General features: G+C 36.4%; 1 protein-coding gene across 2 annotated transcripts; it reads right to left on the bottom strand.

The window, feature by feature from the left end:
- Positions 1 to 4598: 4598 nt before the first annotated feature.
- On the bottom strand, positions 4599 to 16541 carry LOC122835895 (cholesteryl ester transfer protein, plasma). Of its 2 annotated transcripts, XM_044125351.1 has the most exons (20): positions 16455 to 16541; positions 15790 to 15899; positions 15321 to 15585; positions 13366 to 13480; positions 13149 to 13280; positions 11321 to 11391; positions 10872 to 10959; positions 9896 to 9965; positions 9754 to 9814; positions 9428 to 9519; positions 9198 to 9297; positions 8677 to 8735; positions 8603 to 8623; positions 7703 to 7753; positions 7468 to 7620; positions 6947 to 7014; positions 6066 to 6108; positions 5456 to 5528; positions 5060 to 5145; positions 4599 to 4991 (listed from the first exon to the last, which is right to left on the bottom strand). In XM_044125351.1, the coding sequence occupies exons 3-20, from the start codon at positions 15454 to 15456 to the stop codon at positions 4914 to 4916; spliced, it is 1497 nt and encodes a 498-aa protein (XP_043981286.1). In that variant the 5' UTR covers positions 15457 to 15585; positions 15790 to 15899; positions 16455 to 16541; the 3' UTR covers positions 4599 to 4913. The 2 variants fall into 2 exon arrangements, with proteins under 2 accessions (XP_043981286.1, XP_043981287.1); XM_044125352.1 differs by lacking the exon at positions 16455 to 16541 and having other exon boundaries at positions 15790 to 15914.
- Between the last annotated feature and the right edge of the window lie 738 nt (positions 16542 to 17279).

Below are 17279 nucleotides of genomic sequence, written 5' to 3'. Positions count from 1 at the left end.
ATTTGTTTTGAACATTGAAACACGAGAAACCCGGTGATGCTTAATTGTCAGGAAAGTCATAAAACTGTTTTCTTAAGCTATTTTTAGGCAAAATAAACTTCAAGGAGCACCGCAATATTTAGCCTGAAGTTACACACGGTGACTTATTTTTATCTGGGGCATAGTTCAAAGCTCACATATTTATCTGTGTTCCAACACATCAAGATCCACGTAAAATGTTATCATCTCACTGGATGAAGGCGACACCTGGTGAACCATACCAGTGTAACTGTGGTATACTGCCAACATGGAGAATGTGGATGTACTGATATTAAAGTACAGCGAGTAATAATCATAAAATGGATTTACAAAAAAGAGAAAAAAGCTTAAATAATACGTGGATTGTGTGATAAGTTGAAATATACTGCTTGAATTTAGGATAATGTCCACGGCCACTTTAAAATAGAGCTAATTTGAGTTAATAATTAAACAAAAATTTGTAGATGTTTATTTGCATCAACATTCAGCGTTAAAAATAAGTCCATTCAAGCTGTAAAATGAGTCAGGTTTTGGCTACATACAATGCACGTTTTTGTTCTGACTTCACATTTTTAACTTGGAAATACTATAAAATCTAAAACAGTGGTAAACTTCTCAGAAAAATCACCGAGTCTAATTCTAACTCAAATTAGTTTAACTTGTTCTTTTACTTACAACACACTTCAGGAAAAAAACAAACCCAAATATTTCAAAGCATTTTTACATTGAAACACAAAGAATTTGCCTTCAGCCAACAGAGACAAAAATAAAACTATAAAATGAAGGTGGCCTTTCATCCAAACTGGTCATAGTGTAGCAGCAAAGCACTATAAAATGGCTGAGTTGAATAAATGAGGCAAAGTGAACTGATTGAAGTACATCTGATGATGATGATGTAAGATTTTCGGACTTTCCAGAGTTTTCTCTGGTGATCTTGCAGCAGACGGTGTCAGCATTCTGGATCTGCTTTTATGGAACCTCATTGAGTTAATGGACACAGGGATGAGCGAGGCGGCTGAATGGATGTGGTGAGTCACACTTGGCCTGCTGAAGCTAAGCTGCAGCCAAATCCATTATTTATAAAAGACTGGCAATATTACCTTCGCCAACATCCTGCTGTTGCCAGTAGCAACAGGTCTGCAGAAGTGGTGCAGTTTGATGAGACAACCGCTAATCAGCAAATGCTAATGTGCCATATGTGAAATAAAACGATTATGTTTCCACGTGTGATTTGTATATCGGTGTGTCAATGCAACTCCAGATTCATCCGTCTTTTATTAGATCTGACCTTTGTACTTTGCCCTGTTAAAAAAACAGATACATTTAATATACCTGCTGGCTCAATGCCTCCTAATTAAGCCTAAAAGCTTTAAAGTTTGAAAGTACAACCTTGTCAGAACTTATTATTCATGTTGTTGGAAGGTCAGCAACTTTCAGTGTGAGTGGAGATTTTTCAGGCTGGCTCGAAAAGCAGAATGTTCTTCCAGTTTGACAGGATATATTTTTTTAAGTGCGTCCAAATCAGCAACATCATCTCAGAACACGTAGACAACTGAGTACAGAAACCAAAGACAATTATACAACCAATTTATTCAGCCAATAAATTTTATGTAAGTGCAAATATTTTTAACGGCTGAATATTTTAGATAAGCTTGTCTTGACTGTATTTTATAGCACCGACTGCAATCGCAATTCAAGGCTTAAGCTTTTGTCGATCCATGTGTACTTACAATAAGTTGATCTTCTTGCATCACCTTTATTGAAGCTGGCATTTGTGGAAAATATCCAGAGCAATTAGAGTGACTGCCAAGTCAGCAAAGTGTCCCCACCAACCTGTGCCTGGGGTCTCCATAGCAACTGGCTGGCCAGTTACTATGGAGTAGCAAAAGTCTCCTCCACTTCCATTCTAACTTACTTTTCCCTTTATCTCAGCAATGTGCCACACATGCGTCGATGTTTTGGGTGTGCATGCAGCTGAAAAGAGTCGGTCCTGTTAACCAAAGGCTGAACGCTACTGGACAAAGGCTGTTCCCTCTAAGTTTGGTCTGAGTAAACGGTTCTCCTACCGAGCATTGACCTCAAAGAAGACTGCATTCTGTACTACCAACCTCCTCAGCAGTTGAGTTTATATAGCCAATGCAATAAATAAGCATCAGATACTGTCCATACAATATTAAAATGTATCTTCATCTCCTTTGAAAATTGAAAAAATGACCCTGCTTGGTGCAAAATGGGAAATGTAGACAGGCCTGCCATCTTTCTCGAACTCTTTTGGAATGAAGGAAGCTCTATTTCACCATCTATCAGTGAGGTGTGACATAATAACCAGTTTCCTGATAATGCTTTAGTACCATATTTGATTCCAAAACAATTTTAATTAGTCCAAACATGGATTCCACTAGAAACCTCATGTAACCAAAATGTTTCAATTTGTTCGATTGGACAGAGATTGGCATTCATTTCTAAAGTTTGACCATATGCAGCAAACTGTGATGCATTGTGTATCCTGACACCTTTCTTATAGCACCAGCTTTAACCTTCTTAGTAATTTGAACTTCAGCAGCTCAGCTGTTGGATTAGACCATATGGGTCAGCCTCCGCTCCTCACTGAGGAGCCTCCTTCGCCCACGATTTACTTTCACTTGTAACAGTCTTTTTTTAGGAAATAGTAATCAGTTTCAACAGGATTAGGCACCAAGGCGTTTTAAAGTTGTGTTTAAAAAAATCCCTGAAACACAGTCACCTCATAAATATAAGTAGGTATGTGAAAATCTCAGATATACTGAAAAAGAAAAATTGTTAAGGTAACTGTGTATTTATTAACATGTTTCATGCCACTTTTTTTGCAGTACTTACTTAGAAAAAGAAACACATTTTTCATCGCCAGTTTTAATAATCAGCTGATGTTGAAATACTTGTCTTTTGCCGCTCGGGGTCATGGAGACTTACCTCTACGTAAACATAAAATTTAATTGACCTTTTTCTTCTTCAGAAACACTGCAGCTCCATGTTTACCTCATTTTCAAGGTTTTTCACGAAGGTCCTGCTATCAGAAGCCCAGAGAGTTGAAGGTGAGAAAGCAAAACAGGAAGAAAAGGTGATAAGATGAGGCCAGAGATGGTGGTGGGACTGCATGAGTGTTTATGGTTGTGCTTGGAAAGGAATGCAACAAGTACAGACTGGGGGAAGGGCCAGCGGTCAATGACAAAATACCAAGTGGGCTCCCTCTCCTAAGCATGTCAAGAACATGCAAGCAGTTGCTTACATTAAAGCAATGATTGACTTCCAATTATAATAGTAAATGTTTTTGTGATTCATGTTAGAGGTTTTCTCTCCGTTTGTGACAACCTGTAGCATTTCTTTCGGCAGCGGGGAGGATGTGTTTCAGTGTTACAGCAGAGACCTTGGTTCCCACTGTGGACATGGAGGTCGACAGCATGGCAAGAATGCAGTGGAGAGGAATGTTAAACACAAAGAGTATTGTGAGACTAAACGGCTGGCACGGCCAGCTGGGAGATTTAGCCCGGGCGAGTTGCTTGTTTACATCCGATTCTGCAGTGACAGCCAGTCAGATGAAACGGTCACACCATCCACATCCAGACAGTCACAGAGAAGCGTAGACTGCTGTATGCTGGTCAAAAAATAAAAAAATAAAAAATTACCATAAAAATGGAAGTGATTCAGGTTGGGCGGAGAACAGTTTTGCAAATATTGCAACTTCTTTTTTTAAAATCTTTCTTCAGAAATTTATTTTCAGGATTCTGATTCATGGGAAGATTAATAAATCATCTGATTTAAAAATAAAATCAAATGAATCCATTAATGTCAGCATCAACAGAGGAAAAAAATGCCTCTATAAAGCCCTTAATCTGTATTTTTTTCAACATAAAGCAGAAATATTTGGTGAAACATTCTGGAGAATGCCACACAAGAAACAGCAGAAACCCTTTCCATGTGTCCACTATTAGCCTTCTTATCAACAAATGATGTTGTAAAAATCCCACATCAGTAATAATACATTTGTTATGTAGTTTTATCATCTATTGGCTCAATTAGAACTGACAAAAAATATAATATTTAACAGCAACTGGGAAAACGTAATATTTTAAACCGATTTTTACGCTCTCCCAAGATAGAAAACAAAAGTGTCATTAAAAAGTACGACTCACTGTGGCTAATAAATATTAAAATAAATATTCCTAAAGACCCTTTTGAAAATGTAAACGTGCTTTGTGTAGCTGGAAGAGGAAATGGTAGCTATAGTGCTCAGCTACCGCCACCTGGTGGCATTAGAGCACCATAGCAACCTAAAATAAATAAAGAAAACTAAGCAAGGAAGGAGCAGAGGTAGGAACTTAACATTGAATAAGTATAACTGAAATAAATAATTTTTTATCATGTACTTTGAAAGTATAGAAGGTAATAATGGGTGAAATTATGTGCCTTACATTCGATTCACTTTCTATCTTTGGCATTCCTGAACCGAAGCAAGAAATGTTTTCTTCTAGTCACCCAGAATTTAGATTTGTGCAGAACTCAGTAGTATGTTTACAGAAGAAAGAAACACAAACACAAAGCAATTGTATGGGTATTTTTTTTAATAACATACAAAATAAGCACAAATCAAAACTAAGGAAAATGTTCAGTGGGTCTTTCTGGATGTGGGAAAAGCTTTCCAGATGAGGTCAGTAACGTCAACAACTTCAAATGTGTGTTTTATTTATTTCTACAATAACAAAAACCAAAAGGAAATGGATTAGTTTGTTAGGGTGAAGCATTGTTTTTTTGTTTTTTTTTGCTTATTTACTTTCTAAATTTAAGGTAAACAGTGCTGCTAGAAACAGATTTTTGTGTGATACATAGGAAGACTGCGCTAGATGCTTCGAGCAGCACAGTTACTGCAGCGTCCTCTTGAGGAAGTCCACAAGAAGATGATGAGGGAAACCGAAATCCATCTGAGTCACAATGTATCCCTACAGGACAAGAGAGGTAAGGTCACTGTGCAGATACTGAACGTTGAGACAGACAAAAAAAAACTTACTTCCTGATGAAGCACCTCGGGGTCAATGATATCAAACAAGTTTGCCCCCTGTTTGTCCATCAACCTGGTTATCTCCACCTCCAAAACTGGAAACCACAACACATTTCTCAACTCCTGTTACAGGTGCAGCAAGGATTTTATGGACCAATTATGGATAAATAATTAGATATATGTGGAGGAAACTTTTTCACCATTAGGGATTAGGTCAAAATAAAGTAGAAAATGTTAAGAATAATTTATTTAAAGTCATAAGTGTGATTTAAAAAAAACAAAAAAACGAACAAAAAAAAAAATGCTGAAAAAGGTCATGTTAACTAAAAAGCTGCCTCATTGATTAGGAGTAAGGTTAGCATTTGGAAGATTGTGTTTATTTTATTTAGTGGGCCCGTTCCATACCAGACAGGACTTTAGGAACACCTATTTTCTCCACAGCTTCCCTTATAAACTCAACTTGAGCTTCGTCGTTTATCTGGAAACAGAAAGATTAGTCAGTGAAGAACAGCGATAAAACATTTAAGCATTCTCTGCTTTTATGTCTCTGAAAACCAATTCCACTTCAGCAAGGCAAGACTGAATAAAAACTGAGAGATGAATGCAGAAAAAACATAGGATGTAAAAGCGATGGAAACCTCATTGTTTCCAAATTGATTTTACGGTTTTGAAACCTTTCGATAGGCCAGTGTGTGATATGAGTTGGATCCAGTCTACTGTCCACTTCAATCTCTGCATGTGAAGCCCAAATCAGACCCTGGAGTAAATATACATTTATGACTCCTGCTGAAGGGTTTTCTACCTATTTTTCATTGTGCAACAAAAATAGTGTTGCAACAAGAGATATTTTCACATGTTTTTGGCACGACGTTTTCCCACACTTTCCATTATTATTCTCACCAGAGCTTTTCTGTTTTTTATTCTCACATGTGGGATGAGGCTCATATGCTAAAGTATTCTTCAATAAAAATAAATGTTTAGTTTAAAACAAGTTATAAAAAAAAAAAAAACTCACCAGTTTATTCTGCAGGGGCAGCTCAGCTCGGATGACAGAGATCCTGTAATTATCATCTCCATCACAGACAAGCAACAGATTCTGCACATTCTGACTAAAATTTTACTAGTATGTGGTTTTTTAACTGTAGATTTACAGTTATCTTTATTGTTTTTATTTATTTACTGTTTATTTTCAAAAACTGTTTTATATCATCATACGTCCACCCTTGTCACATCTCACATCTTAACAATTATATTTTTAAACCCCAAATGAAGAGTACGGTATCTTGATAAATGACTAAGATCACTTATTCCTTACATAAAACATGGCACAGAGAACAATTTGTCTTGTACAGTAAAAGTATTTCTGAGTATTTTTGAAATACGACTTAAGAATTACTCAGAGTGGTATTAATCTCCATCAGATAGAGAATAGCAACAATGAAACATTTATATCTATGACTATAAGACAAAAACTGGAGTGTCTGTTCTGTCCCTAGAAGAACATCTTTCTGTCTTGTCATCCTAAAAATGTATAGCTAACCCTACTTATGTTATAATAATAATAATAATAATAATAATAATAATAATAATAATAATAATAATAATAATAATAATAATAATAATAATAATATCTTCATAAATTTTAGTGTCTGGCCTTGAACTTCAGTCTGAAGTCTTTTAATTCTAAGTCCTAAGAACAAATACTTAACGCTTTGTTCTTGCAACAAAGACAATTTCTTCTTGCAACAATCGTCTCCATCAATTGTTGCAAGCTGCATTTCATTTACAATTTAAACAAAATGCAGAAAAAATTGAGGCTGTACTTTCACTGAGGCAGGCGAAGTTGCAGCAAAGTTAGCTTATGCTTTTTCTTTGTATTTATAGAAAGTCTCTTACTGTTGTGGTTTGCCATGGAGAAAAAGTTTCTTGTCTGCATAGGAAGCTGTGACATCTACGGTAACGTTCTGTAAATGCAGGAACAAACAAATATTAGCTACAAAAGATGTAATAATGACTAAAACTAGCTACATGCTAGTTTTACATGCTTGCTCTTCCTCCAGAGCAAGAGTATACATTGTTTTTCTACACAAAGCTTCTCCACTTTGGCTACATTTTTGTTTTAAGACATCTAAATTTGTTGGCCATATTTAAACGCTGTTAGAAAGTTTAAGGACTGAAAACAGAAACTTGCAGCTAAGAGAAGGTGTACTCTCTTTTTTGCAGAACTAAATCTGTGTCGCTATTTATCTTTTATTGTTTTCTTCCCTTGGAAATTCACAAGATTTGAACTTTTACTTAAACTGTTTTCTAAACCCTTTCTATCCTTCTGTGTTGACAAAGGAGCCTCCAGGCGGCACAAGAGTCGTTATCTTTTCACATTAACATCTCAAAACTCAGTGAAGAATGCCTCGATGTACCATTTGAAAGGACAACGTTGGTTTGTTTTGACTTCCACAGTAGAGCTCTCCGGTGGCCTGAGCCCAGACCGACGTTCCCACGGTGGAGGTGTTCAGGGTGGGAACAGAGGAGCTCCACACTCTCAGCTCAGGGGAGGCTGATTCCAACAAGCACTGAGCAGCCAGACACAAAGCAACATCTCATATTTGAAGATAAATAAGCAAAACGGAATTAGGGAAATACGTTCAATATTACCTTTGCAACATATTCAGGCTTGATGCTGGAGAGATTTGTCTCAAAAAGTGTCTGAAAGAAGCGAAAAAGTTTAAAAAAAATGGAGCAGTTTTAGTTGGGACTCTTATTTGGTGTCATTTCTTTATGTCGGGGTGCGAGGAGTCCTAAAAATCCAAATATAAACTTTGGGTCTCATTCTTATTACGCAACATTCTCAGCTTTTCAAGTTTTATAAACATCTACTGAATTATTTGTTAAAAAGATATATAAAAGCATTAATATGAATTAAATAAAGCCTGGTATTCTTATTTTTGACATATTTTTCTTTGTTTCTAATCTATCTGAATTGTTCATTATATCTTTTCTTATGTCTTTTTTTGTGTGTTTTAGTTACTCCAAGATGTTATTTTACTAATCTTGCTGTGAAGCGCTTTGGTGCAACTTGCTTCTGATAAAGTAAATAAAGTTGTATGACAAAATTATACATTTATGATTGGTGGCATTTTGTTCTGGAGATTTTATATGAACACAACATGAACAAACACAAAAAGATACTTGAACTAGCCTTCCTTTTATCTTTACAAATAATAATAATAATAATAAAAGATTCTTAGGCTTTTGTCATCGTTGGCTACAATTATAAAGAGCTTTGGAGCTGAGGTTGCAGATCATTTAGTCCAAAAACAGAACATCCCAAGTGGCAGATGTTCATACATACAGATGACACTAGGTTTGTACATAATCCTTTTATTCTCACAGGCTACCACTGGGAACTCTTTTAGAAACAAAGAAGACCAGCTTTGTGCTCACATCGCCGCAGATTAAGACCCAATAGATCTATTTCTCTCCTAAATGGGACCGGTTACAGAACAAGTAGCCAAGATATTTAATTTCCACCACTTTTGGCAAAAGGTGACTCACTTTAAGGTCTTCTGATGAAATGTCAAGTTGGAAGCGGCCATCTTGATGAGCAGCAGCAATCAGTGGTATGAAATGTCAAGTTGGAAGCGGCCATCTTGATGAGCAGCAGCAATCAGTGGTATAAAAATGTCATCTGTTGTTAAGAAAGTAAACAAAAAAAATTACAGCAACAAGGAGGTTGCTGCTACTTTATGGAAAGTAATAACAATTTTCCCACTTCAAGTTGGATTTACAGGGACAAATCTGTAATAAAAAAAAATCTGTAGTAGTTAATTAATTAATAGAAACATGTGGTCTCCTCAGAAATAAAATACAAATTTAAAAATTGTTAAGAGACATCAAAAACTTGTGATGAACCCAAATGTGTCCGTTTTTTTCCTTTTTGTCAGAAAAAATTAATAAAATAAATATATATATATAGATAGATCTATCTATATATATCTATATATATATATATATATATATATATATATATATATATATATATATATATATGTATATATATATAGATATATATAGAAGCGGCCAAGTACACTGACTTTAAAGAGAAAATGACGCCATTCCCATGCTTTAAAGCATTTATATCAAAGCCCACCTGAGAACCAGAAGTAAACCATCCTGTTTTCAGTCAGGTGATCTGGGTGAAAAACTGAGGCGTTGATCACAGAAGTCAAGTTTAAGTAGGTTGTCAGACCCTGGAGGAGATAAACATCAAAATGCCTCAAGGAAAGGTTTACGACACTACATGATTCTGACAAGATAAGGGATGCTATATTTACTGTACACAACTAAAATATTCAGATGATTTCAAAGGATCTTTTTAACCTTGTGGTAGGACTCTATGTAGTTCGCTGTGATGAGAGGAGTCGTAGTTACACCAATATCAACACTGATACCGCCATCACTGAGGAAGTTGGCTGCAGACACAAAGCCAAACATTTGTATGTTACGACAATCTTAGAACATTAAACATAAAGATTTAAGAGCCTACAACTCAAATGAAAAAGATTTTCTCTGTAATACCGCACTGTTCTATCGGACAGGGATAAAATTCTGCTAACTGGTCCACAGTTAGGAATTAGTTCCTCAGTTTGGTCAGGCAGACACTGAGATGACATTAACCTTGATTTCCCAGACAACATAACTCTCACCTGCTGTGTCTTGTATAAATTCAGCCAGGATGTCCGCCAGCTTGTTGATCTCTTTACAGATCTGCATTTGGCGACACACAGGTCATTACATTTGACTGGAAGCTGATACGGAAACACCAAAGCCTTCGGTCTCCACTCTCACCTGTCCTTTGACGACCAGCTTAACTGTGAAGGTGATGAAGTCAGTGAAGAGCTTCTTCAGCCAGTTGGGCCTGACCAGCAAACAAAGAGACACACATTAACAACAGTGAACAAATCGCCAAAGTTTTCACGCCCTGGTTGAAAAGCCAGGTTCTGGTAAAGTAAGAAAAATGAGACCAGGAAAAACCTAAACTCATTTTCCACCGTCAATATGACATCTATCCTGACAAATCTACTGAAAAACAAATCTGTTGGAGAGCTTTCTTTGTTTTCTTCTTTTTATGGAATGTGATTCTTCTTTCAACCCTTCTCTTTGGTGCAGACATATTAAATTAAAATTATTTATTTTCATAGGGACAAGTGCAAATTGTTCATAAAAGCCATACATGTCAACATCAGAACCTGAGCTGATTTGCATTGTTTGTCCTTAGCTGGGCTTTTGGTTAGTGGTTACATAAAACAATAAAAACACAGCAGACTGCGCACAACCCACACCAAGTATAACCAGAATGGTTCTAGTTCCTTCTGGGTTCCAGTTTCTGGTTTTTTTTTTTCAGTTGTGGAAAAATGTCCAGTTTCAGTAATTTCACTGTATTAATATTTTCAGTAACTACTGATCGTTATCTTTATTGTGAAATGGCACATATAAAATACTGTGTATTATTGTAACCCCTGATCCTGATTGATACCATTGTTCCTGTTTACTTCTCTATAAAACTTTGCAGTATGTCTTCCGCTTCTCCTTCCTGTAAAATTACTGTTCAATAAAGACTTTTAGTACACCTTTTTAAAGATCATTTTAAAGGTTTTCCCCCCCACAAAAGATGTATTTGTTTTCAGTTAGACTGACATGTCTAATTGAAAGTTGAAGTTTTACAGTCAATTTTGATGTGATTTTTTTTTTACACCGCAAAAACACGGATTTTAACATATGTGCGAATACTTTTTTTTTTTTTATCTAATATAGTGTCACTTACTCCTTGTCTCCCTCCAGGTAGAGGCGAAACTTATGAAAATTCAGGTAACAATCAGATGTGTCTGCAGCGACCTTCGAATTACCGCAGTCTGAACAAAAAGTATTGGGAATAGAAAGAAGAATTTATTAGAAAAAAAATGGAGAATATAACTATCTAAGGTAATAAGCGTTATAATTAGACCCCAAAATACATTAGAACATGTGATTGACAAGTTTTTTGAGGCTGAGAATGAGCATACAATTAATTTTTTTACATTAATTAATAGCAAAGAATGGTCATAATTAAACTTTAATAAAACATTTTTCAATCAGGAAATTATTGGATGATAATAATAATAATAATAATAATAATAATAATAATAATAATAATAATAATAATAATAATAATAATAATAATAATAATAATAATAATAATAATAATAATAATAATAAAGTCCATTATTTACTTACAAAGTTTTGGGTTGATTCCAAGATCAATCTGAGTTTCAACCTCAAAGTCAAGTTTGTGTCCAACATTGACTCTAATAAGAAAAGAAAAACAAAAATTAAATAATTGAAAAAAATAAAAACAAGTCTTTTGGCAGAACCATTTAAAATAATTTTAATAATTCTCTTAATAATCTTTTCGAGCCATCTCAGCAATGAAATGCTTGGGGACAGCTCGTCAAAGTTGATGGACAGATGGACGGAGGTAAATAGAGGGCAACATCTGGAAACATGTGGAAAGTGGTACAATGCTGGGCGGCAGGTTCAGATGCTAACAGAAAAATTAGCCTAAATGTGTAGAAGTTGTTGAAGAAAGAAAGTTACTAAGTTAGCTTAATTTGGAAAAAGCTTGGCTCTCTATTTCTTCCTATTTCCCGGGTCCATCCAGCGAGGAGTGTGTGCCAATCAGGAGCAACATGCGTGATGACGTCACAGAGTTACAACGTTTAATCCAATAGAAAACCACAAAGAAGTAACAACACAAACTGCAAAGCAGCCAAGATACAGACTCATTCCCTGAGACAGACAAAGAATAAAAACAAAGACAGAGACAGAGAAAGAAAAAGCAAAGACATGTCTTTGGAGAAGGCTGAATGCCAAAACGGCAGGAAATAACAGCGATCTGAATCATTATTATCGTGTTCAATCTCTTTATAGTGGAGGCGTTTCTCTCCTTGTTAATGTATTCATTAAGGCGTACCCCTGGTTCGACCAACCAGGAGCTCCCCTGGACACTCAGAGGAACTTAGACCTTCCCTTAATTTCACGCCAGAGATCAAAGGCCATTTGGTCTCTAGAAGAACAATGGAGCAAGCAGCTGCATCCTAGTCTTCTGGCTCTAACAGATACCTGTGACATTCGGAGTGCCTCCCGGCCAAATCAAGTAATTTAGTTTAAGGAAAGATTATCTTCACAAACCTAATTCTGGTCTACTGCATTCAGCATTTTCCAAAGATTTAAGTCCTTGCTTTATCACATAAAATCCTGAACAGTTTTCTAATACTAAACAACACATTTTCATTGAAACAATTTCCATTTGGTTCAGATATTATCATAGACAGTACAATTTTCAAATACATTCAGCATTCTCCCTTCTAAACTTAGATAATGCACTTTAATTATAAACTTGCTATTAATACTTAGAAAACTGTTAGTGATCTCAACATTCTATGTTGCATTTTAGTTTAAACCCTGCCAGATGTGGTTCTAAAAAACCTTTGATGTTCTGTGAACCAAACCGGCTTCTGCCCTGCAATAAATGCTAATTCTGTGGCTTCCTCCTGGGCCCTGATAACACAGCAGGAGGAACCTCACAGAGAGATCACAGATTTGACCTACCCCTGGCTCCCGTCTCCAAATACTTACCGATAGAGTAGTTTTAGTTTCAAATCCCTTACCCCAAAATTAAGAAATTTGTTCAAAATCAGACTGTCCGTACACCTTTTACACCTGGGGTAAGATTAGCTATATTAAGCACTAAAAATAATTATTTTCCTTAACAAAGTACTTTAGAGTGGTTTTGATCAAAGCAAATTTCAGGGACTGAATACAAATGCATGTCATATTGTTATTTGTAAGAAATAAAAAAGAAGACTTACAACAGTATATCACTTTTCTTCCACCTCCCAATATTCCCTACCTTGAGTTGATTTATTATATAAATACTGGATCAAGTACACTGTGTTTTGTGATTGTAATGTGACGAAACGCAACAAAAAAGTTGAAGGTAAATAATTAGATGTGTACAAAACACTTTGACTTTTTTGACCAAAACTTGCACATTCAGACTCACAGCCAGCTGCCATATCCGTACTGAATGGTGCCGCTGAACACAGCGGAGACGTTGCTTATCTCCAGACCGATGCCTTCCCCTGGACGCAGCTCAAAGTCACTCCGGCCGATCGACAGGTTGTAAATCTCCAAACTGGGTGAGTCACCAAGAGAAACACCTGCAGTAGCTTGTTGTGTTGTCGATACATTTTTGTGGAGGTATGAGCGGGAGCACTTACTTTTCTAGGCCATACGAGACTTTGCCAAAGAAAGCAGCTGATTTCTCTCCCTGCATGCTTGGGTAACGGGCATGTTGGAAAGCTGCCTCAATAACTTTAGTGGTTTTCTCATTCACTAAAGTTGATGGACATAAAGACACAGGAACAGGAACAGGCTGTGAAAAACCCTCATAGACTCAACTTGAAGGATTAGACTTTACAGATTAGTAAAAAATTTTTGAAAATGTTCTGGTTTTAGTTTTTTTTGTGACAAAAATTTCAGATCATCAAAAAAAAAAAAAAAAAAAGCAATATAATACATAGATAGTCCTGAAAACAGTTTGGAAACTATGATCTAATTTATCCAGTATGAATAAATAGAACATAAATGGAGCCGAACTTCCCCGATGTAAAATAAGATTTATTTAGCCAGTTTGGAGAGTTTTTGAGCACATCCTAGTATCTCTATACTATTTGATCTAAATCTGGACTTTGACTGGTCCACTTCAACACCTTATGCTGATGTGCTTTGAAACTTTCCCCAGCTACAAGCTTCAAGTCTTAAAATGATGATTGAACTCATTGAGGAAGTCATGGGTTTATCAACAAAAAACAGTTGTTTAGGTCCTGAAGCAGCAAAGCCGACTTTCACCATGTATAATATTTTTCTGAGGTATTGTGTTGGTTAATAATAAAAACCACCACTTCCACTATGTTCACTTGTGCCCTCCTTCAGCATCACTAGCATGCTGAAACAGTGGATCTTTGCAGATCTTATATTCAGAGCTTTCAATGTGCAACTTTGAACTTTTAAAATAAATTTCAAAAGGACGTGTGCAGATTGACACATAAACGCTAATAGTTTTAAATTTCATTGTTAATCACAACTTTTTCCCATATTGAAAGAATGTCTTGTTGACAGTCAATTCTTACTTTTTTGTTATTAAGCAGCTATTTCTGTCCTAATTCCATGTTCATTAAGGTCTCTAATCATAAGCCAAATTTGATTGAATTACTTTAGTATATAAAACATTATATATTCTCAATATTGGACAGCAACAATAATACAAAAAATCTTGAAAGACATAAGTATTTAAAACATTTGAATAATTTTTTTTTATTTTATGTGTTGGAACGAATTGAAAAGCCTGCTATTTTGTGTTTATGCTGGAGTTGTATCCTTTGTTTACATTTCTTTGTTTTTGTCAACTTGATGTTTGTCTTGTTCTGTTTTTGCTCTTAATAAAGATTTATTGTAAGTCATATCCTAAGCTAGGAGTTATTTTTTTGGCCAATATAACTGCACTTGTACTTGCTGGTAATAAAAAAAAAAACAGTCTTCTACCTGTCAAAACATGCTTCCTTTGGTAATTTTAACCAAGTAGTTTGTAGAATTTGGATCAGTTTAAAATGCTGGAAACAAAGATCCTTAATTATCCAATAAGTTGTCTGTTGTGTGTTTAGAAAACACTCGTTAATTCCTTCAGTTTAGAGACCTTCTTCTCTGCTGAATAATGCACAGGTCAGAGTTAATGTAACGTAACAGAGAAACAGTCGAACAATCCTCAGAAAATAGTCAGATACTAAGTGAGGGAGAAGCCAAAGGTCACAGTAAAACAATGAAAACCTTCAGAAGTCCTGGAGAAGTATTGATCAAGACCAACAAAGGAAAGAAAACAAAGCAATGATGGGTGAATTAAGCATCTGTATCTTAGAGTTTGGTTAATGTAAGATGACAGGGATTTAATTTTACTGGGTTTAACTGGGAACCCGATTTTGAAAAAGGTGGTAGAACAAAAACACCCAATCAGTATACATAAATGTCATCCTCAACCCTCCATTAGAAAGCCACTGGTGAGGACTTCATCATTTCTCAGTTTCTGTTTACTGTATTGTAAAGCCACTCTGGTTAAACTACATTCATTTGTTGCATTTAGAAGAATCAGATTGGATCGGAGGATGTCAGTACTACTCACAAACAACGGCCGCAGGATAGGTGAGTCTGCACACAATTCCAGTGTGTTTGTAGGCCAAAGAAGGATCCTGAAGGCAGCTGTGGGTCGTTCCAAATAGAGAAAGGAGCACCAGCCATGAGCAAATTTCGCCTGGCATTCTGATAGATGCTCCAACTCTCAAATTACTGCAACAATCACTCTGCAGCCTGTTAGAGCTACAGATAGCTTTCTATAGGGACAAACTGCCTCGTTCATCCAATCAGAAACGGAGGAGTTGTGTGGCGTACTGTAGGAGTGAAGAGACAAACACCGACTCAGATTTGGAAAAAAAAAAGAAAAAAAAAGAAAAAACAGGTCAAAGTGCAACTTTGTCAGTGAGGTAACAGCTGCAAAACCTACTACACAAATTAAAGTGGGCAAGATGATACAAGATGAAAAATAGCTGATATTAAAGAAAAGAAGTCAAAACAAATATTAATATTGTACGTACCCACAAAAAGGATATTTAAAAATGTCCAAAAACTTGAAAAACAAACATTTCTTTCAAAAACTCCCAGTTTCTCTGCACTGTCCAGGTGACCAACTTCTCTGTACTGAGCTCTGTTTGAACAAAGAGGGTTTTAACATGCAAAGGTTCTCAGGGTAACTGGATACAAGAGCTGAGTCCAAGTATTCATGTCCTACTGCGTTTTGTCCTCCAAATCTCCTATGTGGATGAGTTGAATTTGACCTTATAACAGTATTATACATTCCAACTTTTGTACCACCCAGATTACAGAATCAAATTTGTTTATATCTAAGTTTTATATGAGCTGTGAAATGCGATCTGCAAGACGCAACTGATGCTCCACACAGAATGAGAAATTAAATTGGAGATAAACAGAAGAACCACTCAGGATTAGTAAGGATTATTTAGCCCCTCCTGGACGTCAGCTCACCAGGTCTACAAGTCTAAATGGCTATTTTCTGTGATCAATCTTTAAGCGTTAGAATAAGCGAATTTGTTCTGATACTGTATTTTATTTTCTCATGTGTTGTCAACAGGTCCTGTGGGCGGGCAAAAATGTCCACAGGTCCGGGGGCACAATTCCGACCATTGCCCGCCCAGAGTCATCCGTGCACCCCCTGGACTGGAAGCTGTTTGTTATTTTTTACCTTAGAATGGCCAACTCTCTGTTATTCCTATATCAATTTGATACAGTAGGTGCTTCCGCACTTCCCATATCTGTGTCCTCTGTTTTCAGCAGTTAAAACTGTTTAATCCGTTGTTAACACGTCGTAACCTGTTTTTCCGAGCCGTCTTTAAACGCAACATGAGACCTAGGACGCTCGCGCTGTGTTTGTGTGCCAGAATCATACAGCAAACCAGCAAAACGCAAAGAACTTGGCACAGTTTTCCCCCAAACTCAGAGTGAGTTGGGTAATGCGGTTGGACGCAGGCAAGGTTAGCTAAAAGATGACTAGCTGATAATTCAGCACCTTAAGCTTGTTAACAAGTAGCCTGTAGACTACTGATGTTGTCTACGTTCAGATACGTAGATTCATTTTGCTCCCCCCGTCAAACTCGTTCGGAGCCAGGGCTGGTTGTTAGCACCAGAATAATTCCTGTTTTATAATTTAATATCGTGCGTAAATCCTTGAGGATGCTACTGCCCTGACTGTTTCAGAGTGAAGTGTTGAGACATGGGTCTGCGGGGGCACAACAGGGTTCACACACACACACCACAAAAAATAAACTGGAGACACTTACAAAAGCTATCTGGTTTAGCTTAGCACAATGGTGTTGGCGATCTCTCTGGTGAGCAAGACGTTCTGACTTTCCGAACTACTTCAAGTCAAGTTTAAGGGTTCACGTAAAATACTTGATATCAGCTCAACTGGAACCAAACATTCAGCTTCTCTGATTACAGTAAGTCAACTGGGGATTCATAGAGAGGCTTTTACTTTGTTGAACCGCCTCTGAAGTTCCTACAGGGTCTG

This window comes from Gambusia affinis, linkage group LG08 (genome assembly GCF_019740435.1).
Source record: "Gambusia affinis linkage group LG08, SWU_Gaff_1.0, whole genome shotgun sequence".
Lineage (NCBI taxonomy): Eukaryota > Metazoa > Chordata > Actinopteri > Cyprinodontiformes > Poeciliidae > Gambusia > Gambusia affinis.
This window is presented reverse-complemented; position numbering and strand designations above follow the sequence as displayed.